Source organism: Hyla sarda, chromosome 5, assembly GCF_029499605.1.
Source record: "Hyla sarda isolate aHylSar1 chromosome 5, aHylSar1.hap1, whole genome shotgun sequence".
Lineage (NCBI taxonomy): Eukaryota > Metazoa > Chordata > Amphibia > Anura > Hylidae > Hyla > Hyla sarda.
In genome coordinates, this window is record NC_079193.1 from 331,307,630 (window position 1) to 331,331,538 (window position 23,909).

A 23,909-nucleotide genomic window follows, 5' to 3' on the forward strand; every position below is an offset into this window, starting at 1 on the left:
TGAGAAGAAGGCTGTGAGGACATAATTGGAGTTGTAGTTTGGTAACAGCTGGAGACTCACAGGTTAGGGAACAATGGAATGGAGCAGTGTTCTCCAACCTATGGCGCTCCATCAGTTGCAAAACCACAACTCCCATCATGCCCTTACAGCCTTCTTCTCAGAGCATGGTATGGGTAGTAGATTAATGGATAACTACCAGGGTATGATAGGGGTTGTAGTTCAACAACAGCTGGAGAGCCACAGGTCAGATTACTGCTAGGGAATGATGGGGTTGTAGTTTGGCAGGAACATCACAGGTTGGATGACTGATATGAAATGATGGGGGTTGTAGTTGAGTAGGAGCTGGGGTCGCCACAGGTTGGATGACTGCCAGGGAATGATGGGGGTTGTAGTTTAGCAGGAGCTGACACACCACAGGTTGGATCACTACTAGGAAATTATGGGGGTTGTAGTTTTTAGCAGGAGTTGGGGCGCTACAAGTTGTATGACTGCTAGAGAATGATGGGGTTTGTAGTTTATTAGGAGCTGAGGCACCACAGGTGGTGCCCCAGCTCCTGCTAGACTACAACTCCCATCATTCTCTAGCAGTAAGTTACCCTATGGTGCCTCAGCTCCTTCTAAACTACAATTCCCATCATTCCCTGGCAGAGAATTGTAGTTTAGAAGGAGCTGAGGCACCATAGGTTAAATTACTGCTAGAGAATGATGGGAGTTGTAGTCTAGCAGAAGAGCCACAGGTTGAATGACTGCCAGGGAATCATGGGAGTAGTAGTTTAGTAGGAGCTGAGGCGCCACAGGCTAGATTACTGCCAGGGAATGATGGGGATTGTAGTTTAGTAGGAGCTGGGGAATGATGGTGGATGTAGTTTAGCAACTGCTGGAGAGCCACAAGTCAGGTGACTGTCAGTGCACGATGTAAGTCTTAGTTTAGAAGAACACAGGTTGAAATATATCAGGGCACGATGGGGGTTGTAGTTTTGCTTAGCTGGACAACGATTTGTCATGTGGATCTCCAGTCGTTGCAAAACTACAACCCCCATCATGCAATGGCTGTCCGGACATGAAGAGAACTGGAGAGCAAATGACCCCTAACAGGAAAGATACACATCATGTGCGGCTGGAACTCATGACCCGGATGTACCGTCAGCCCCGTACATCACACGGAGACTTCCATACACATGTGCTGCACACGTGGTGATAACGTACAGCTTTCAAATTATCAAACTACACTTCCCGTCATGCACCGCCACTTCCGGGCTTGTAAAATGCGGAGAGAAGGATGCCGGATGTTGTAGTCCATAACGCGTCTCAGAGCTCCGCTTCTTCTAGTATCGTGTGCGATAACTTAGACCTTATACAAGACGTTATATGATCGATAGCCCGGTACCGGGCGCCTTTTCACGAGTACCCGATTAATGTTGTCACTAAAAAACTCCAAAATGGCGACCAAAAAGCTCACGGCACTCTCCAGGCCACGCCCCCTCCCTGGTCACGCGCTGTGGGAGGAGCCCGCGTCGACGTCAAGGGCGCGTCAGAGCACGCCGTGCGTCCGTGCGCCCGTATAAATAGCGCGCCGAAGGGCTTCGGCCTTTTCCCCTCTACCCCGGCTGTTAGTGCTGTGTGTGAGTGTGTGCTCCGGAGCCTGGCCTCGGCACACATTTCTTATTATTAAAAAAAATTAAAAAAATAAAAAAAAAGCACAAAATCCCTTCAAAAAACCCAGAAAAATTTCCCTCCGCTCCTCTTCTTCCCCTCACGTTTAATTTTTATTTTTTCCGTTGATTTTAACAAGAGAAGGACCGCTCCGCCCGCGCCGATTCTGTCTCCGATTTTAACGCTAGAGAGAAGAAAAAGAACACCCAAAAAATCTACAAAAGAAAAAAAAAACCGGAATAAGTAACGAGAAGTGAAGAAAAAACAAACAAAAAAAATAACAAAAACGCAACAACACCGCAACTTGGGAATCGGTAACGAGAGAGAGAGAAGCCCAGAGGAGAGAGACACTGCCGTCACTCCGACATCGGTGAGTGCTGGGGCCGGGAGGGGACATAGCCGCGCTGCCTCCATAGTCACCGTGCGGTTCTCGTGCGTTATTACTGTGTCCGGAGGGGCTCCTCCGCCTCCTGTGTGTCCTGTACCCCCTCCCCCGTGTCCCCCCATATTCGCTGGCTGACTACTATTGAGGGGACTGGGGCTTGTGACGTCATTGGATTTCTAACCACGTGACTGCTTAGGGGGGAATCCCCGGAATTTCGGGGTGTAGTGGTGATGGGGCATTGAGTCATGTCTCCTAGAGTCCTGGATACATCAGTGATGTTTAACCTGTGACTCCCCATTTGCCTTCTGACTACAACTCCCATCATGCACTGGTCAAACGTGACTCCCCAGCTGCTGCAAGACTACATCTTCCTTATGCCCCATTACTAATACCTGTGACTCCCTGGCTGTTTGACTACAACTCCCATCATGCCCCTTAATCATACCTATGACTCTCCAGCTGTTGCCTGACTACAATTCCCATCATGCCCCCTTATTCATACTTATTACTCCCCAGCTGTTGCCTGACTACAACTCCCATCATGCCCCCTTTCTTAAACCTATGTCTCCCCAGCTGTTGCACGACTACAACTCCCATCATGCACTGGTCAAACGTGACTCCCCAGCTGCTGCAAGACTACATCTTCCTTATGCCCAATTACTAATACCTGTGACTCCCTGGCTGTTTGACTACAACTCCCATCATGCCCTCTTACTCATACCTATAACTCTCCTGCTGTTGCCTGACTACAACTCCCATCATGCCTCCTTACTCATACCTATGACTCTCCAGCTGTTGCCTGACTACAATTCCCATCATGCCCCCTTACGCAAACCTATCACTCCCCAGCTGTTTCATGACTACAACTCCCATCATGCCCCCTTACGCAAACCTATTACTCCCCAGCTGGTTCACGACTACAACTCCCATCATGCCCCCTTATTGAAACATTTGTCTACCTAACTTCTGCATAACTACAACACCCATCATGCCCTGACATCCTTTAGAAACAGGTCAGATGACTGGCAGGAAGTATGGGTGTTGTAGTTTTGCAGCAGCTGGGGCGTCACTTGTTGACTGATAAGATATAGGCATAGGTCATGTGACTGTGGTGGAATGATTGGCGTTCGTTATCTAAAAGCAGCAGAGCCACTGGATGGATGACGGTTATTGCATGATGGGGGTTGTAATTGTTCAGCAGCTGGACATCCACAGGTTGGATTATAGTCAGGGAATGATGGGGGTTGTAGTCTTGTAACAAGTCATCCAAGCTGTGGCTCTTAAGCTGTTGCATAACTACAACTCCCATCTTTCCGTATCAGTCCTGTGACTACCCAGCTGCTGCGGAACTGCGACTCTTATCATGCTCTGGCATCCTGTCAGGGCATTATGGGAGTTGTAGTTATGAAAGGTAGCCACTGACTGGATGTCAATGATGACATGATGAGGGTTGTAGTTCAGCAGAAGCTGGGCACCCACAGGTTTGACTGATGGGGCCTTTATCAGGGTTGTACCTTTGCAACATCTGGAGAGGGGCAGGTCATGTGACTGTCGGTATGATTGGAGTTGCACTTTAATAGCAGGAGGCGGAGTTACTAGTTCGGTGACAGTCATGGCATGATGGGGGTTGTAATTGTGCAGCTACTGGGGATCCACAGGTTGGATAATGGTCAGGACATGATAGGATTTCTAGTTTTGCTGAAGCAGTGGCCTCCAAACACGACCTCCAGATGTTGCAAAACTACAACTCCCAGCATGGCCGGACAGCCAACGGCTGTCCGGCCATGCTGAGTTGTAGTTTTGCAACATCTGGACGTTCGCACTCTGGTGACCTAAAGAATTAGACTATCAGGTCATGAAGGGTGTTGTAGTCTTGAGTTACTCAGTTGCACAACTACAACTCCCATCGTTCCCCGACTTGACCGGTCATCTTGCGTGATTTTCTAGCTATCGCACATTAAAACTCTTTTTATGCTGGGGGTTGTAGTCCAGCTAGCGGTGGAGAGCACAGGTCACATGAGTGTCGGGGCATGATGGGAGTTGTAGTTGTGCAAAAGCAGGACAGGCAGGTTTAGTTACTGTTCTGTAGGGGGCCCCAGTCTTGGGCGTTAAAGAGGTTAACTCTTTGTGATTTCAGTCCGGGGTTATGTTATTTGAGCAGAGTTCTTCTTTAGTGCCGTGGTCAGGTGACTTGTCAAGTTTGACCAAATCTGTGACAATCTGTCACCATCTGGCAGCATGGGCGCCCATGTTAGTGTAGTAGCGCTGCCCGAGCTTCCTGGGCTGTGGCTAAACACTACAGCTTTTATTCTAGAAAGATTCCTCAAGTGGCATCTGGTAACTTATCTGCCTTAGCGTACATCAGTGTTTCCCAACCAGGGTGCCTCCAGCTGTTGCAAAACTACAACTCCCAGCATGCCCAGGGCATTAAGGGAACTTTAGTTTTGCCACAGCTGGAGGCACACAGTTTAACAAGCACTGATCTACAACTTACATAATAAGCATATACAAAAGAGAATCCAAACAGGCTGCAATTTCCAGGCATGCTGGGAGTTGTAGTTTTTGCAACAGCTGAGGGCACCCTGGTTGGGAAACACCATAGTAGGTGAGCACATGGCAGAATCTCTTAGTTTCCTGTCACTGTAGAGGCGCAGGACATGCTGGGAGTTGTGGTTTTGGTACAGCTGGTGACCAGCGTACTGTATGTATAAGGCTGTGCAGGTCCTTGGACACCATGTGAAGGATTCTGACCACAAGGGCGGCGCTGGGGATCTAGATAAACTCTACAGGAAGTAAAAAAGATTATATATTTTTTTTTCTGGTAGGGAAACCACCTGACAACCCGGATGTAGGTAACAGGAGCCGGACGTCTGCAGTTAAAGTAACATTCCCATTCTATGAAGTGGCATATTGATAGGTTATGCCGTCTTAGGTTTCCAAACCAGGGTGCCTCCAGCTGTCACAAAACTACAACTCCCAGCATGCCCGGACAGCCTTTGGCTGTGGATGGAGTCTGCATTGTGCTTCCTGTGCAGTTGGGTCAGGCCTCCTTCACATATCTGGTGGCGTTTCCCTTAGGTCACTGTTTCCCAAGCAGGGTGCCTCCAGCTGTTGCAAAACTACAACTCCCAGCATGCCCGGACAGCCGAAGGCTGTCCGGGCATGCTGGGAGTTGTAGTTTTGAAACAGCTGGAGGTACCCTGCTTGGGAAACAGTCTTAGGGTGCTTTCAAACTGCGGAATCTCCGCTCGCTGAATTCCGCGAGCAGAGATTCCGCCTGGCGGCGGCCGCCGATGATACTTTGGCGCTAGGGCCGCGGGGGCACTGAGCCGGCACCATTGACGGCTATGCAGTGTTTGCGGAATCCGTGCAAAGAATGAACATGTTCTTTCTTTGCGCGGAGCAATTTCAGTGGCGGAGACCCATTCACATTAATGTTAAGTTCACACCGCGGAGTTCCGCTTGTGAAATTTCGTGGGAATTCCGTAGTGTGAACGCACCCTTAGGTGCTCTAAAGCATCGGAGGGAAACGTGTGATAGAACGTGACCCTATTTACATTAATCCGGCCTCTCATTTTAGATGCTGGGTGGTCAAACACGCCACACGGGGAACGTATCTGGCTTTGTTCTCCATCTAGCCTACACAATTAATAAACTCTGGATTATCAATTGCGGCAAATTCACGTGTGAACCCAGCTTTGAAGGGGTACTCCACTGGGAAAACCTTTTTTTTTTTTTTTTTTTAAATCCACTGGTGCCAGAAAGTTAAACAGATTTATAAATTACTTTTATTTAAAAATCTTAATCCTTTCAGTACTTATCAGCTGTTGTATACTCCAGAGGAAGTACTTCTCTTTTTTTTTTTTTTGAACCTCCTTTCTGTCTGACCACAGTGCTCTCTGCTGACACATCTGTCCATTTTAGGAACTGTCCAGAGAAGGTGTAAATCCCCATAGCAAACCTATCCTGCTCTGGACAGTTCATAAAATGGACAGAGGTGTCAGCAGAGAGCACTGTGGTCGGACAGAAAGGAAGTTAAAAAAAATAGAACTTCCTTTGTAGTAAACAGCAGCTAAGTACTGGAAGGGTTAATATTTTTAAGTAGAAGTCATTTACAAATCTGTTTAACTTTCTGGCACCAGTTGATAAAAACAAAAAAAATTGTTTACTAGTGGATTTTAACCCCTTAACGACGCAGGACGTATATTTACGTCCTGCGCCGGCTCCCGCGATATGAAGCGGGATCGCGCCGCGATCCCGCATCATATGGCGTCGGTCCCGGCGCTCATCAACGGCCCGGGACCCGCGGCTAATACCACACATCGGCGATGTGCGGTATTAACCCTTTAGAAGCGGCGGTCAAAGCTGACCGCCGCTTCTAAAGTGAAAGTGACCCGGCTGCTCAGTCGGGCTGTTCGGGACCGCCGCGGTGAAATAGCGTCGCCCCGAACAGCTGACCGGACACCGGGAGGGCCCTTACCTGCCTCCTCCCGGCAGGAGCAGTCAAGCGCCGATAACATTGATCACAGGTGTGTTAATACACGCCTGTGATCAGGATGAGAGATCAGTGTTTGCAGTGTTATAGGTCCCTATGGGACCTATAACACTGCAAAAAAAATGTTAAAAAGTGTTAATAAAGGTCATTTAACCCCTTCCCTAATAAAAGTTTGAATCACCCCCCTTTTCCCATAAAAAAAAGTGTAAAAAATAAACATATGTGGTATCGCCGCGTGCGTAAATGTCCGAACTATAAAAATATATCATTAATTAAACCGCACGGTCAATGGCGTATGCGCAAAAAAATTCCAAAGTCCCAAAAAGCGTATTTTGGTCACTTTTTATACCATTAAAAAATGAATAAAAGGTGATCAAAAAGTCAGATCAAAACAAAAATCACACCGATAAAAACTTCAGATAACGGCGCAAAAAATTAGTCCTCATACCGCCCTGTAGGTGGAAAAATAAAAAAGTTATAGGGGTCAGAAGATAATTTTAAACGTATACATTTTCCTGCATGTAGTTATGATTTTTTCCAGAAGTGCGACAAAATCAAACCTATATAAGTAGGGTATCATTTTAACCGTATGGACCTACAGAATAATAAGGTGTAATTTTTACCGAAATATGCACTGCGTAGAAACGGAAGCCCCCAAAAGTTACAAAATGGCGGGGTTTTTTTTTCGATTTTGTCGCACAATGATTTTTTTTCCGTTTCGCCGTGCATTTTTGGGTTAAATTACTAATGTCACTGCAAAGTAGAATTGGCGACGCAAAAAATAAGCCATACGGATTTTTAGGTGGAAAATTGGGTTATGATTTTTAAAAGGTAAGGAGGAAAAACCCAGAGTCCTTAAGGGGTTAAAGTGGTACTTAAGGAAAATATAACCCCTATCCAAAGGTAAGGGATAAGTGTCAAATAGCAGGGGGTCTGACTGCTGGGACCCGTAGAGATCTCCTGCACAGTACTCAGACTCTCCTCATGCACAGAGTGGGTCAGCACATGCCCGTCATGCATCTCTATGGCTGACCCAAAGCGCTGTACTCGTGTATCTCAGGCACTCCCATAGAGATGCATGGAGGGCGTATGTGGCCCAGCGCTTTGTGCCGGGATCAGCACAGATCTGTGGATGCGGAGAGCCGGGTCTCCAGGCAGGAGATTGCAGGGGTCCCAGTGGTCGGACCCCTTCAATATGACACAATTACTGCATCTCCTTGATTCTCATGTCTGGTGGGAGTCTGAGGTTGGACCCCACCGATTATAAACTGATGGCATATCCCAGCAAGGAGACGTCTTAGGGCAGACTGAGGATGTTCCTAAAATGGACAGAGGTGTCGGCAGAGAGCACTGTGGTCAGATAGAAAGGAAGTTAAAAAAAAGAGGACTTCCTCTGTAGTATTCAGCAGCTGATAAGTACTGGAAGGATTAAATTTTTTTAAACAGAAGTAATTTACAAATCTGTTTAACTTTCTGGCACCAGTTGATTTAAAAAAAGAAATGTTTTCCAGTGGAGCACCCCTTAAACCAGTGGTCTTCAAACTGTGTCCCTCCAGATGTTGCAAAACTACAATTCCCAGCATGCCCGGACAGCCGTTGGCTGTCCGGGCATGCTGGGAGTTGTAGTTTTGCAACATCTGGAGGGCCACAGTTTGAAGACCGCTGCCTTAAACATTCAAATAGGCAGATTTTCTGCAGCAAGACCCCATTGAGGTCAACGAAATCCGCTGCAGCTCAACCCGCAGTTGAAAATTTACAGAAGGGTATGTTCACATGTCCGTGCAGAAAAAAACAGTCACCAGTTTAGTGCTGCCCGAACCATGGGCAGCGTACAACACTAACAGGCTCACACTGTACACTATTATGAACTCAATGGGGTTTCATAGTAATAGATACAGCCCCATCAGGACAGCAGGTTGTGGGGTCACCTGGTTGTCCTAGGGTCTTCTCTCTCCACTATCCCCAAATCTTGAAGTCTTGTTTATAATCCTCAGCCGGCCCTAAGACGTCTCCTTCCTCTCCTACAGTGTGATTGGTGTAGACCTGGGCTTCCTATGTGTAATATAGGTGTCCGCTCTTGTATGGAGGTTTTGGATGATGTGACTGTGCACATGACTGGTACAGATATTGGTAAATCTTCCTTCCTGTACATGATCCTCCGCCATGTTACACCATCTGTTCCTTAGTGGGTTATGTATTACTCTTTAGAATACCCAGGGCCTTAGTGGTTTTCCTGATACCTGTAGTCCTCCTGTACTAAATCTTGTAAGGCGCGTCCCTCCTAATATCTCTTATTAGAAATGACTCACACCAGGTAAAGTGTTCTGTGCTATATGGAAGCACATAAATCACTCTCCGCCTCCAGCTCACAGATGTGGAATAGTCTGTAAAGGACGACGGGTTAATGGTTAACTGGGAATATATTCAGGAGCGTCGGTCCCTAGGAATACACAATCAGAGGGTCTTCTGTCTTGGTAGAATGAGCCGAAAGTTCAACTTCTAGGGCCTCAACTTGCAGCTAGACCAGAAAACTATGCAAAACTACAACTCCCAGCATGCCCGGACAGCCGTTGGCTGTCCGGGCATGCTGGGAGTTGTAGTTTTGCAACAGGTTGAACCCTTAAATTCTAAGGCATTACTTATGCAGAATATGGGGGTTTGCTTCTTTCCTTTCTAAGGTTCACACTAAGATTATCAAATACGGTAACCGTATACGGTTTTCCGCAAAAGAAACGTATACGACAGTATCTGAAAACGTATGCATAGAGCATGCATTGTAAACCGTATTCCAAATGTTGTGCACGGTTGCATCTGTTTTTGCCTCGGATACGGTTTTGCTGATTTTTCAACCGTAGGCAAAAACGCTGTCGACCACATTTTTGCCTCCGGTTGGAAAACCGTATGCGGTTCTTTTAACATTGTCTATGAGAACCGTACACAGAATTTCAGAATACGGTTGCACACGGTTTTTCTAATCCGTTTTTTGGAGTTGACACATGCGCAGAAGGAATTTCAATAAAACAATAGTAACTTTATTAAAGGGGTAGTCCAGTGGTGAAAAACTTATCCCCTATCCTAAGGATAGGGCATAAGTTTGAGATTGCGGGGGGTCCGACCGCTGGGGCCAGGCTCTCCCCCCAGATAGCGGGTGTCGAGCTCCGCACAAAGCGGCGGCCAACACGCCCCTCAATACATCTCTATGGCAGAGCCGGAGATTGCCGTAGGCAGCGCTTCGGCTCTGCCATAGAGTTGTATTGAGGGGGCGTGTCGGCCGGCGCTTCGTGCGGAGGTCGACACGCCCCCTTCCCGCGGACTGTCGGGGCTCCGTACAGGAGATCGCAGGGGGCCCCAGCGGTCGGACCCCCCGCGATCTCAAACTTATCCCCTATCCTTAGGATAGGGGATAAGTTGTTCACCACTGGGTCACCACTGGACTACTCCTTTAAATTGCTTGAAAACTAATTCCAACAAAATGGCAAAAACGGATGCAAACGGATAGAACCGTACATACGTTTTGGAACCGTATATGGGGCAAAACCGTATTTGGAGTCATACGGTTGTATACGATTGCATACGGTTTTTGCCATACGTTTTTTTTAACGGAAAACCGTATACAGTAACCGTATTTGAAAAACGTAGTGTGAACCCAGCCCTTAAGGCTAGGTTCACACCACGTTTTTGCAATACAATTTAATTAAAAAAACGTACAGAACCGTATTGAAAACCGTATGCATTGACTCTCCATTGAAAACCATATGCCAAAAGATGCATCAGGTTGTGTCCGTTTTGCATCCTGTATGGTTTTCATTTTTTTTTTTTTTCCTGTACCCAAAACCATAGCCAACCACGGTTTTTGGTCCGGGTGAAAAACTGTCTTGAAACGTACACTTTTTTATTATTATAATTTTTTTTGAACATGAACTGTACAGAACTGTGTGTGCATACAGTTCTATCCGGTTTGCACAATACGATTTAGCAATTTGCACATGCGCAGTGCACGCCGAAAGTTCTTCCCACAAATAGAACAAGAAGAACTTTATTTAATTAAAGACAAACCTAAAACCGTATCTGTTTAACAAAAAAAAAAACTTATTAAACTGTATGCAACCGGACATCCGTTTTCAAACCGTATACGGTTGAAAACCGTACAGAGGTATATACGGTTGTACACGGTTCGGTCCGGTTTTGAGACAGACATACATTTTTTTTTTTTTACAAAAAACTGATACGGGAACCGTATTGCAAAAACGAGATGTGAATGCATCCTTACCTACCGCCGCTCCTGTGGTCACCTTTCACTGCTCCATTGTTTCTGGTTGCTGCTGGTGGTTGTTGTCGTTCTGCTGATCAGCAAATCACTGTCTGCAGCGTCTGCCAGCAATAGGCCGAGCGTCAGTGTGATGTATTGAGCCCCGGCGCCAGGAAGAAGACAGCACTGGAGGACTGGAGCGGGGATACCGGGGGGCACCAAGGGAGTGGCAGCAGGGAATTCCACTTTGCTTATATGATGGAGGGTTAAAGGGGTATTCCTATCTTAGGGCTCGTTCACCTTAACGTCAGTCCCTGTTAGTTCATGCCCGTTCTCATATCCGTTCAAGCCTTTTGAATAGATGCCATTGATGACAGTGGTGTTTTTTTTTTTTTACATTTCTTTGTCACTCGTTTGCACTAGTTTGGTTTCTATTCCATTGCATGCAGTATTTTTTTTTTTTTTTCCTCTGTCACAAATAAGATTAGAAATGGATATATATGAAATTTAACATTTGAAGTCTATGGCAAACAGATGAGCCTGTAATGTCATTAGTTTGCATGCATCCTTTTTCTTTTTTTCCCTAAGGCTGTCCAGGCATGCTGAAAGTGGTAGTTTTGCAGCAGCTGGTGGCACACCAGTTAAAAAAAACACTGGGATTTGGGAAAACAAGCTGATTGGTGGGGGTTCATCTGCTGGGACCCCCACTGATCCCAAGAACGAGACCATAACTGTCCCTGGAATGAACAGTGCACCACCTGTCTGACCGTCGAATACTGAACTATAGAGAAAAAGAGAGAATGCCTGTCCTTGAGATTGGTGGGGGTCCCAGAGATTGTTCGATTGGCTTGTTATTCCGGATTCTATGGATAGTAGATAACAAGCTTTAATGGGAATTAATCCGAATTTCCAATTTTTTTGCACATACTGTTGTCCATTTAGGGTATGTTCTCACGTGACAGGCTATTTCTGTATCAAACTGTATATACTGACTAAGCCACCCTATTGGGAAGGCCGGAACTGAATTTCTGCAACAAATCTGCCACGTGTCAATTTCCCCCCCCTTAGGGCAGTACAGAGCTTTTACTGAAATGTTAATTCTGAATGAAAAATGTTTGGACTTTATTAATTGAATTTTTTTTCCCCCCCTCCTTCCAGTCAAAACTTAACCACCAGACATCATGAATCCAAGTGCTCCCAGCTATCCTATGGCATCCTTGTACGTCGGGGACCTCCATCCAGATGTCACAGAGGCTATGCTGTATGAAAAGTTCAGTCCTGCGGGTCCCATTTTGTCAATCAGAGTATGCAGAGACATGATCACCCGCCGATCTCTCGGTTATGCTTATGTCAACTTCCAGCAGCCGGCAGATGGTAAGATTTTCTTTTATTTTGCTTAGATGCCATCGTGACCATATGGTTTAGGTATCCTGAATCACGTGTCCCTACACTTGGGACCATATATGTATTTTGCAGACTCACTGGTGAGATCAGGTTTCAGGGAGGTATGGTTTCCGCCTCTGTTTCTATATTGAAACATCACAACTTTGCAGATTCCTGAGTCCCGAATAGACTAGTTTTAGTTTTCAGTTCAGTCGACTTTTTAAAGCCTGTAGCTGTCTGTGCATGCTGGGAGTTGTAGTTTTGCAGCAGCAAAAGAGCCACCGGTATGGAAACGGTAGTCTAGATGCAGTGCACAGTCTACGCCAGTGTTTCCCAACCAGGGTGACTCCAGGTGTTGCAAAACTACAATTCCTAGCATGCCCGGACAGCCTTCGGCTGTCCGGGCATGCTGGGAGTTGTAGTTTTTTTCAACAGCTGTGGAGGCACCCTGGTTGGGAAACGCTGGTCTAGACTATTGTTTCCCAACCAGAGTTCCTCTGGCAGTTGCAAAACTACAACTCCCTGCATGCTGGGAGTTGTAATCTTGCAACAGCTGGAGGCACCCTGTTTGGGAAACACTGGTCTACACAGATGCAAAATTCAAAGTAAATTTTATATTCAGTCTGGATAGACAGTAAGCGGACAAAATGTGTCTTAGATGTACTGCTCAGAACTGGCATTAAAGGGGTATTCCAGGCAAAAACTTTTTTTTTTTTATGTATCAACTGGCTCCGGAAAGTTAAACAGATTTGTAAATTAATAGAAAAAAGTTGCCCGGACCTTCTAAGTGAGTAAATAATAAGAATACGGATAATTTAATAAGAAATATTAAATGAATGATTGTCTGGATCGTGCTTCAATGATAATAGTATAAACAGTTTAATAAGATAGGATAAATAGACTGTGGTTAGTTACTTCTCACAGGGCCCATGTGAGAAGAACATATACAATAAAAACAACCTTTAGGTAATAATGTACATGAAAAATATAAAATGACAATAATACCAAAAATAAAGATAATGTTATGGCATGCTAATATCACTGGCATATAGTGAGTGCAGCTGGTATTTAGCCACTGATATCTACGTGCACGCTGCACAATGTATTAAACAATTTATGACAGTTTTCAAATGAATGTTACTGGTCCTTTAGGCAGCAGCCTGAGCAGAAAGCGCTGCTTTCGCAGTGTGTGGATGGTGCCGGTACACTGCGCCCTCTGTGCAACGTCCCAGATGGTATTGGTAAGGTCCAGTGATGTCCAGGACCTTACCAATACCATCTGGGACGTTGCACAGAGGGCGCAGTGTACCGGCACCATCCACACACTGCGAAAGCAGCGCTTTCTGCTCAGGCTGCTGCCTAAAGGACCAGTAACATTCATTTGAAAACTGTCATAAATTGTTTAATACATTGTGCAGCGTGCACGTAGATATCAGTGGCTAAATACCAGCTGCACTCACTATATGCCAGTGATATTAGCATGCCATAACATAATCTTTATTTTTGGTATTATTGTCATTTTATATTTTTCATGTACATTATTACCTAAAGGTTGTTTTTATTGTATATGTTCTTCTCACATGGGCCCTGTGAGAAGTAACTAACTACAGTCTATTTATCCTATCTTATTAAACTGTTTATACTATTATCATTGAAGCACGATCCAGACAATCATTCATTTAATATTTCTTATTAAATTATCCGTATTCTTATTATTTACTCACTTAGAAGGTCCGGGCAACTTTTTTCTATTGGCTTGTCTTTTTTGTGCAATTAGGGTATAGTTGCATGCCCCAGTTTGACCTCAGTGTGTATTGTGATTGTGAGCTGCACATACACCCCCTTTTTTCTTTTAGATTTGTAAATTACTTCTATTAAAAAATCTTAATCCTTCCAATAGTTATTAGCTTCTGAAGTTGAGTTGCTGTTTTCTGTTTAACTGCTTTCTGATGACTCACGTCCCGGGAGCTTTGCAGTTCCTATGGGGATATTCTCCCATCATGCACAGCTCCCGTGACATCATCATTGAGCAGGTAGACAGAAAACTTCAGAAGCTAATAACTATTGGAAGGATTAAGATTTTTTAATAGAAGTAATTTACAAATCTGTTTAACTTTCCGGAGCCAGTTGATATATAAATTTTTTTTTGCCTGGAATACCCCTTTAACACAACCACAGGGGATGCCCAGGACGACAGTAACTTTATTTGGCATTCAGCTGGATAACGTGTTTCGGCACTTATGTCCCTTCCTCAGGGTCCCCCAGAGTAACTGATGCAGCGTCCTGATGTGAAGCTATGAGCAGTGACTCGAAGACCTATTTAGTACTCTTAGGGGAAGACTTATCATTGCCTTCCTGACATTTCATTGGTGGAAATTTGCATGTTTTTTGCCCAGCTAGTTTTTTGTGCAAAAATTGTGCCCAATTTCAAAATAGACAACTTTGGGTAAAGGGACTGTGAAATGCAGTGCTTCGTTCTTGACTATGCAGTGAACGAGATTTATCGACTGTGTTTTGAAAAGGCGCAAAAATAATTTGCAAATGTAAAAAAAATTTTTTTTAAATCATACCACCTCTGCTTTGCCTTAGAGAAGTGACATCCTACAGCAAGTTCTGAGGGGATTTTTCATTTGCGCAAAGCTTGATAAATTTAACGCACATAAGCCAAGAACACAGCAAAAAATATAATGTTGGCTACACAGAGATACATTATAATAAATCCCCCCCAGCCCCCCCCTCCTGTATGTCCGCGTGCTGGTGATCTGCTCCTGTATGTTGTGGGATTAGGTCAGAGTCCGGCAGCCTGTTTACCATTTATCCTCCAGGCCCTCCATAGAGTTGACCCTATTGCTAGCACAACTCCATAAGGCACTGATTCCCAACCAGGGTGCCTCCAGCTGTTGCAAAACTACAACTCCCAGCATGCCTGGACAGCCATTCGCTGTCCAGGCATGCTGGGAGTTGTAGTTTTGCAACAGCTGGAGGCACCCTGGTTGGGAATCAGGGCCATAAGGTGTGGTTAGATACACACTAACGATATATACCAGGCAAGGGAGGGTCCCCTCTTTCTTAATTTTTTTTATATATTTTTTTTTATTCCCTAATTTGTGATATAAAACCTTAAAATTTCTTAATCAGATTCAACATTTTTAAGGGCCGGTTCACACTACAGAATCTTCACCCAGAGAATGAACAGGTTCATTCTGTCGGCTGAGTTTTCGTAGTGTAAATGGTGCAGCAGAATCCCATTGAAAACTATTGGAGGCTGCTGCACCGTATTTTGAGTGGAATTCCGCTTGTAAAATACTCAGTGTGAATAGGGCCTAATTAAATTCTCATCTATATGAGGAATGTAAAGTGCATCTATCTCTTGATCTATTGTTGTTAAACTGGCCAAACAGTGTAGTAGGGGTTAAAAAGCTAATTCCAGGCATACCTTTGTTTGCTTTAAAAAAAAAAAAAGCTTTTCAACCTGTTCCATATTGTAAGAGGAATGACCCAGGGCCTGCTGGGCCGCAACTGTCTGCTCGTATGATGCACGCTCCTACTAGTGATTGATGCACAGACCTCACATGCCTCTGGGACCTGCCACATGGATAGCTTAAGAACTATAGATCAGGAGATAGATGCACTTTACATTCCTCACATAGATGAGAATTTAATTAGGCCCTATTCACACTGAATATTTTCCAAGCGGAATTCCACTCAAAATACAGTGCAGCAGCCTCCCATAGTTTACAATGGGATTCTTCTGCACCATATGAAAACTCAGCCGACAGAATTAACCTGTTCATTCTCTGGGTGAACTGGCCCTTTAAATCTGAACATTTCTTAAATTCACAGATTCCACATTTTTTAAGCGTACCCGTCAGATCCAACAAAAATTATTTTTTAAATATCACTCAGTACCTCATCTTGACCATGTACATCTAATTGTTGTGTCTAGCACCTTTATTAAATTTTTTATTACACTTTTAATTCAGCTCACTACTCCGAATTCCTCTCAAAGGGAGGGGGCGTGGTCTCACTGTTCAGGTCTCTGCCCCCTTCCTCAGTATGCTGTCTGCTCACATCTCCTCTAGCATTAGCAAAACTACAACTCCCAGCTTGTCCTCACTGACAGTAGCGGGACACAAGCTGACAGTGGGAGGATTTTTCCTCCAGCTCTGAGCCCTGTGCTCACAGCTGTCAATCAAGGAAGTGTGTCCATGACATCGGTGATGACGCATGGACACAGCAGAACTAGTATGTGTCCAAGCAGGCAGGGGGGGCAGTTGTTTGGCTTTTTCAGTATGAAATACTGAATATGTTCTAATGAAATCAATTGCAAAACCTATTGGTTATACATGCTTTACAACATATAAAGTTTTTGTATCTGACAGTGCCCATTTAATAGAGCAATTGAGGGGCAAAAAAAAAGACTCTCCCTTGTATAGGATATCAGTAGTGTGTATTCAACCACACCTTATGGCACTGATTCAAAACCATGGTGCCTCCAGCTGTCTAAGAAGTTGGGGAACATGAGCAGTTGCCATGCATGCGCCATAGTACACATTCAAGGTGCATGCCAGGGCAAACTACATCGGGTACACATGCTGGTGAGTCATGTGTGTTAATCCTAACAGGAGTGGCCCTAACATATGTAAAGATATGTTATGGACCCCGGGCCACTACTTTGACGCTTGGACAGGATGAAGAATATATATATATATTTTTTAAATGATAAAAAGTTAAACTAAAGAAGAAAACACAGGGATGCCTGGTATTATTTTGTTAACCACCACTAAGCTGTTTGGCCCGGTTAACTCTAGAGCTGTTTAACTTTCTGACACCAATTAATTTAAAAAAAAATTTTCCACCGGAGTATTCCTTTAAAGGGTAGCTCCCACCATCCTTTTTTTTTTTTTTTTTTCCTGCCTATTGCCCATCTATCCCTAACCCCCTCCCTGCCTTTAATTTTTTTTTTAACATATTAAAAATGCCTTTTGTCTGCCTGGTAGTGTTCTCACTACCAAGCAGACTTCCCCAGCAGGCACAAAGTCACTGATGCCTGCTGGGGCCGACACTTCCGCCCTTAGTTCACCTATTCAGTGTACCTCCAGCTGTTTCCCCACTGAAACTCCCAGCTTGCTCTGACATCTATTGGCTGTCGGGGCATGCTGGTAGTTGTAGTGGGGAAACTGGAGGCATACTGTATAGGCAAACACGGTATCTGTGATGGCCGCACTGCCCGCAACCCCCCAGGCATAATATTTTACCTGTCCCCAGGAGCTGGGGGTGGTGTGTGAGGCCAGGGAGCCTGCGCGCATCCTCTTCCTTCAAAGCGCTCGCTCCCGCCTGACAGGCAGGGATGGAGCGCAGCCTGACTGAATTCCGACCGATGCCCAAATTCAAGCGTGACGTCACGCCAGGCTGCAGCCCCCTGGGCCCTGGTGGCCGGTTTTTAAATGCAAATTAAACCATTTTATTGAAAAAAAAATCATAAGTATATTAGAGAGATGTTGTAGTACATAAGTATTACAACATATCAAAAAATAATTTGGTGACAGTGCCCATTTAAGTCGGTGTTTTCCAACCAGGGTGCCTCCAGCTATTGTAAAACTACAACTCCCAGCATGCCCGGACAGCCAATAGATGTCAGGGCAAGCTGGGAGTTGTAGTGGGGAAACATGGAGTTGTAGTTTTGCAACACCTGGAGGCACCCTGGTTGGGAAACACTGGCTTAAATATTTTAGGAAGTTACATAATCTGTTTTAGTAACTTTCCATTTGACTTTCATAAGGGTATGTTCAAACTGCCGAATTCACTCATTCACACGAGCAGATTTTCTGCTACAGATCTGCTGCAGACTTGCTTCAGCAGATTTTGCTGCCCATTAACTTTAATGGACAGCAAAATCTGAAGCAGATCTGTAGCAGAAAATCTGCTCGTGAATGAGCCCTTAATCTGGGGAAAAAAAAGATGCCTGCGAGTAAAATTTAGGTGAATAATAATAAATCTCAGGATGGCTAATAAGACCAGAGCTCGTCAGCAAATTGTAAAACTTAGATAATTTAGTACTCCACCCTCCATATTGTTTAGGTTTACATAGGTGTTTTGATTGTCCTGATGGTTTAGCACATTGAATTGACACATTGGAAGCTTAATAATCCTTTTCTTTTCCCCATTTACCAGCTGAACGTGCTCTGGATACCATGAACTTTGATGTCATTAAAGGCAAGCCTGTCCGCATTATGTGGTCTCAGCGTGACCCATCTCTGCGCAAAAGTGGTGTCGGCAACATTTTCATCAAAAACCTCGACAAATCTATTGATAACAAAGCCCTATACGATACATTTTCTGCCTTTGGCAACATCTTGTCTTGCAAGGTAATTATTTCTATATGTAATGTCGTCGTTCGAGGTTGTATTGTTGGAGATCGTCTGTTTGTGACTCACCAGGATGGTCTTACAGGTTGTCTGTGACGAAAATGGATCGAAGGGCTATGGATTTGTACATTTCGAAACCCAGGAAGCTGCAGAGAGGGCCATTGACAAGATGAACGGCATGCTTTTAAATGACCGCAAAGTGTATGTATTTCCTTTACTTTAAATTCTACTTCATTGCATTTTAGTGTGGATGTTAACCAGTTGTGGTAAGTGGCTGTCTTATGTCGACATCTACTTTCTATATGCCTTATTAGAGTATATGGTAGTGTTTCCCAATCAGGGTGCCTCCAGCTGTTGCAAAACTACAACTCCCAGCATGCCCGGACAGCCAACGGCTGTCCGGGTATGCTGGGAGTTGTAGTCTTGCAACAGCTGGAAGCACCCTGATTGGGAAACACTGGTATATGGGTGTGATAGGGTAATCTTCCTCACCCCAATGAGCTGGAATAGTGCTTAAAGGGGTACTTCGGGGCTAAGACATCTTATCCCCTATCCAAAGGATAGGGGATAAGATGCCTGATTGAGGGGGTCCCGCCTCTGGTGACCCCCGTGATCTTCCACGCCGCACCCCGTTAGAATCAGCCCCAGGTCTGATTACTGGCGATCACGAGGACGGAGCGTAGTGACGTCACGGCTCCGCCCCCGTGGGGCGTTACGCTCTGCCCCCTCAATGCAAGCCTATGGGAAGTGGGCATGACAGCACCCTCCGGGGGCTGATTCTAATGGGGTGCGGCGTGGAAGATCACGGGGTCCCCAGCGGCGGGACCCCCTCGATCAGGCATCTTATCCCCTATCCTTTGGATAGGGGATAAGATGTCTTAGCGCCGGAGTACCCCTTTAAATAGTACCTGTCATCAAACCATATTTTCTAAACTAACTTAGATTATATTCCCTAACTATTCATAACACCCCTCCTGCCCTTAAAATTTTTCTGAGCTTTATAAGACTGTGCATCATGCCTTTTTAACCTTGCTCACATTGTGTGAGCTCCTGGCAGGAGAAAGTGGGCGTGCCCTAGCAGGTGTGGCGTCACTGAAGCCTGTGAGAGCTGTGCCTCACCATGCCCCGCACGCACTTCCTGAGTTTGGTCTCCTGCCAGGCCGGGAGGAGACAAAATTAATGGTTTGACTTGTGCAGGAACAGACAGAGCCACCTAGTGGCCGTATTTTTCAATCACAGTAAAAACATAAGCTGAGAATTTTTACAGCAAGTAAATAGCAAAGTGTCTTATAAGGAACAATATACGAAAAAGTTTAGTTTGGTGACAGGTGCTCTTTTAGTGGTCTGAAAAACCTTAAAGGGTTACTCCGCTCCCCAGTGTCCAGAACTCAATGTTCCGAACGATGGGTGCGGACTTCCTATTCGCGCCCACCTTGTGACTGCCCTTGTGCCGCCTTTCCATAGACTTTCATTGAGGGGGTGGGGCATCGCGAGGGGGTGGGCGGGAACACGAAAGCCTGCACCCAGCGTTCAGAACATTGAGCTCCGGGCACTGGGGAGCGGAGTAACCCTTTAACTGACCTTTTAGCACATGAATGGCCATTTACCTCAATGGCTGCCCTATAATATCACATTCCCCCTACAATGGCAACACCTGGCCATTGTAAGGTCATTTAGTACTTAAAGGGGTTGTCCAGGAAAACTTTTTTTTATATATATAAACTGGCTCCAGAAAGTTAAACATATTTGTAAATTAATTCTATTAAAAAATCTTAATCCTTTCAGTACTTATGAGCTTCTGAAGTTAAGATTGTTCTTTTCTATCTAAGTGCTCTCTGACACGTGTCCCAGTTTAGAAAATATTTGCTATGGGGATTTGCTTCTAAACTGGGCGGTTCCCGAGACAGTGTCATCAGAGGGCACTTAGACAGAAAAGAACTCAACTTCAGAAGCTCAAAAGTACTGAAAGGATTAAGATTTTTTAATAGAAGTCATTTACAAATCTGTTTAACTTTCTGGAGCCAGTTGATAAAAAAAAAAAAATAATAATAATTCCTGGAAAACCCTTTTAAGGTCATTGTGCACATTTAGTGGTTTGTTTTACAGATGCCCAAGGTTACTTGACTACATAGGTCAGGGTCTCCCAACCAGGCCTTTTGCTGTCCGGGCATGCTGGGAGTTGTAGTTTTGAAACAGCTGGAGGCACCCTGGTTGGTAAACACTGACATATGGGAATATCCAATAATAGATTTATTTTCTTTCCCATGAAGGTTCGTCGGCCGTTTTAAGTCGCGTAAAGAACGAGAAGCTGAACTTGGCGCTAGAGCTAAAGAGTTCACAAATGTATACATTAAGAACTTTGGTGAGGACATGGATGATGAGCGGCTCAAGGAAATGTTTGGCAAATATGGTAAAGAACTTTAGAACTTGTCTTTGCAGCTTTGTTTAATATTTGTCTTGTGACTAGCAGGTTGCCATAATGCATTTATCTCATTCTAGGACCTGCTCTTAGTGTTAAAGTAATGACTGATGAAAGCGGGAAGTCCAAGGGATTTGGCTTTGTAAGCTTTGAGAGACACGAGGATGCACAAAAAGTGAGTGAAACCTGCTTTTAGCTATTACTGCTTTTGGGGAAGAGGGCTTCATGGCATTTTAAAGCTCAATGTGAATTCTGTGGGTAAAATAACGTGAGCCAAAGGTTTTTTAATGACCAATCCTTGTTTCTGAGAACACGGCAGATTCTGAGCGCGGCGTGCAGCTCCCCGCGGTGGGTGCTGAATGCCAGATTGCGGGGGGTCCCAAGCGGTGGGACGCCCACGGCCAGACATCTTATCCCCCTATCCTTTGTATAGGGGGTAAGATGTCTTAGGGCCGGAGTACCCCTTTAACTCGTAGCAGGTTAGTAAACCCTCTGCTAGTTACTAACATGTGAACGCGCCCGAAGCTTGTTATATATTTAGTCTTTGATAGTGTCCGGTGCAGGTCAGTAACTTCCATTGACTTCAAAGGGAACTACGTTCCTTTAAAATAGCTGAAGGGGTCATGTGACCTCAATATGCTTCCATATATATTCATTGCATGAATGCTAGATGAGGAAACCTTTTATTAGAAAACTTTTGTGAACTCCTTTTTGTATGTATTTTACGTTTTTAGGCTGTGGATGAAATGAATGGCAAAGACATGAATGGGAAGGCCATTTATGTTGGACGCGCCCAGAAGAAAGTAGAGAGGCAAACTGAACTGAAGAGAAAGTTTGAACAAATGAAGCAAGACCGAATCACCAGATATCAGGTGAGTGACTTCACATTAGGTTTTTTCTTTCCTTCTGTAATTAAAGTTTATTAATCAATATTTCACTTTCACAGGGAGTCAATCTCTATGTAAAAAATCTTGATGATGGAATTGACGATGAAAGATTGCGAAAGGAATTCTCTCCTTTTGGCACCATCACCAGCGCTAAGGTAAGATTAGTTCTTCTAATATATAACACTAAAACTGGTGAATGATGAATTGCCACTGGACACCACACTGCTAAATTGTATGGATTACTGATAATGGAACGTACGGTTACTGGACAGGAGTGCGGGAGGTGCTTCACAAATATAAAGAAAACTCTGAATACAATCAGCACCAAGAAAATGAAGGACGGAGCACTCACCCGGTTCATATCCTGGATATGCAGCTCAACACTGACAGGGTATGTGGGAGGAGGTAGATGGAATTAGAAGAACTCAGACGCCGGCCACGGACCGTATCACGCCAAGGCGTTCATGGCCTGACGAAGCACCGTTTGGCATGATACGGTCAGTGGCCGGCGTCTGAGTTCCCCTCATTTCATCTACCTTCTGAAGATGCATACCCTGTCTGTTGAGTGGCATATCCAGGATACGAACCGGGTGAGTGCTCCGTCCTTCATTTTCTTGGTAGTGAAAGCTCTTCTAATGTCTGTGGGGGAAAAAAATATATATTTATATATTATATTAATTTATATTTATTTATATATAATATTAATTTATATTTATTTATATATTATATTAATTTATATATATTTATATATTATATTTTTTATATTTAATTTATATATTAATATATATATATATATAAAAAAAATAAAAAAATATATATATTTTTTTTTTTATATAATACACACTTCTCATACGATTTGTTTCATTTTCCTGTATACCAGAGCGACTTGATTCACTGTTTTTAGTATCTTTCAATAGAATCTTCTCCATCCTTATGTGGTTGTTCAGTATTCATATACACTTTATTAAAATTTTAATTTTTTTTTAATTTTAGGTCATGATGGAAGGTGGACGCAGCAAAGGCTTCGGCTTTGTTTGCTTCTCATCTCCAGAAGAGGCAACCAAAGCAGTCACAGAAATGAATGGTAGAATTGTAGCCACGAAGCCGTTGTACGTGGCTTTGGCACAGCGTAAGGAGGAACGTCAAGCCCATCTGACCAACCAGTATATGCAGAGAATGGCCAGCGTCAGAGCTGTGCCCAACCCAGTCATCAACCCTTACCAGCCACCACCATCCAGCTACTTCATGGCAGCTATTCCACCGGTATGTTTAACCGCTATAAACTAGTAATACAATGAAATTCTTCTTGGTGCAAGTGGGAAGATTTTTTTTTTTTTTTTATTAAATGAACTTCTTCTCTTTAGGCTCAAAACCGTGCTGCATACTACCCAGCTGGACAAATAGCGCAGCTTAGACCTAGTCCCCGCTGGACAGCGCAAGGTGCTAGACCTCATCGTAAGTCATACACTTTACTTTAGGTTTTTCTACCCAAAGACTGATCTATTGGCAAAAGTATGAATTTGTTTCGAGTTTTACATGTTGAACTTAATGAAAGCTTAACTTGAATTTTCAATTTGTTTTCCTGCAGCATTCCAGAATATGCCCGGAGCCATCAGACCTGCTGCTCCCAGACCTCCAACTTTCGGTGCAGTGAGACCGGCCTCTTCTGTCCCACGTGTCGTTCCAGCTCAGCGTGTTGGTAAGTGCTAGTCTGCTTAGGAACTCCAGTTTCTCAGGCATGCTAATAATTGGTTTGGCCTAAATAGAAAAAATTTCAGTTCACTGGTGAAAATGCTTAAGAGCAGTGTTTGTCAACCAGGGTGACTCCAGCTGTTGCTAAACTAGAGCTCCCAGCATGCCCGGACTAACTAAGTTAGTTTAGAAAATATGGTTTGATGACAGGTACTATTAAAGCACTATTCCAGCTCATTGGGGTGAGGAAGATTACCCTCTATCAAACCCATATACCAGTGTTTCCCAATCAGGGTACCTCCAGCTGTTGCAAAACTACAACTCCCAGCATGCCCGGACAGCCGTTGGCTGTCCGGGCATGCTGGGAGTTGTAGTTTT

The 23,909-nt window shown here is 44.5% G+C and overlaps 1 protein-coding gene across 1 annotated transcript in view; it reads left to right on the plus strand.

Moving 5' to 3' along the window:
* Nucleotides 1-1,574: 1,574 nt before the first annotated feature.
* The window catches only part of PABPC1 (poly(A) binding protein cytoplasmic 1), a 28,955-nt gene continuing 6,620 nt past the window's right edge, over nucleotides 1,575-23,909 (plus strand). The window contains exons 1-11 of the mRNA XM_056522413.1: nucleotides 1,575-2,023; nucleotides 11,941-12,156; nucleotides 18,340-18,533; nucleotides 18,619-18,734; nucleotides 20,804-20,943; nucleotides 21,033-21,127; nucleotides 21,687-21,824; nucleotides 21,899-21,994; nucleotides 22,833-23,102; nucleotides 23,204-23,294; nucleotides 23,428-23,538. Coding sequence (XP_056378388.1) covers nucleotides 11,964-12,156; nucleotides 18,340-18,533; nucleotides 18,619-18,734; nucleotides 20,804-20,943; nucleotides 21,033-21,127; nucleotides 21,687-21,824; nucleotides 21,899-21,994; nucleotides 22,833-23,102; nucleotides 23,204-23,294; nucleotides 23,428-23,538 — 1,444 coding nt within the window. The 5' untranslated portion in view covers nucleotides 1,575-2,023; nucleotides 11,941-11,963. The remainder of the gene's footprint in view (nucleotides 2,024-11,940; nucleotides 12,157-18,339; nucleotides 18,534-18,618; nucleotides 18,735-20,803; nucleotides 20,944-21,032; nucleotides 21,128-21,686; nucleotides 21,825-21,898; nucleotides 21,995-22,832; nucleotides 23,103-23,203; nucleotides 23,295-23,427; nucleotides 23,539-23,909) is intronic.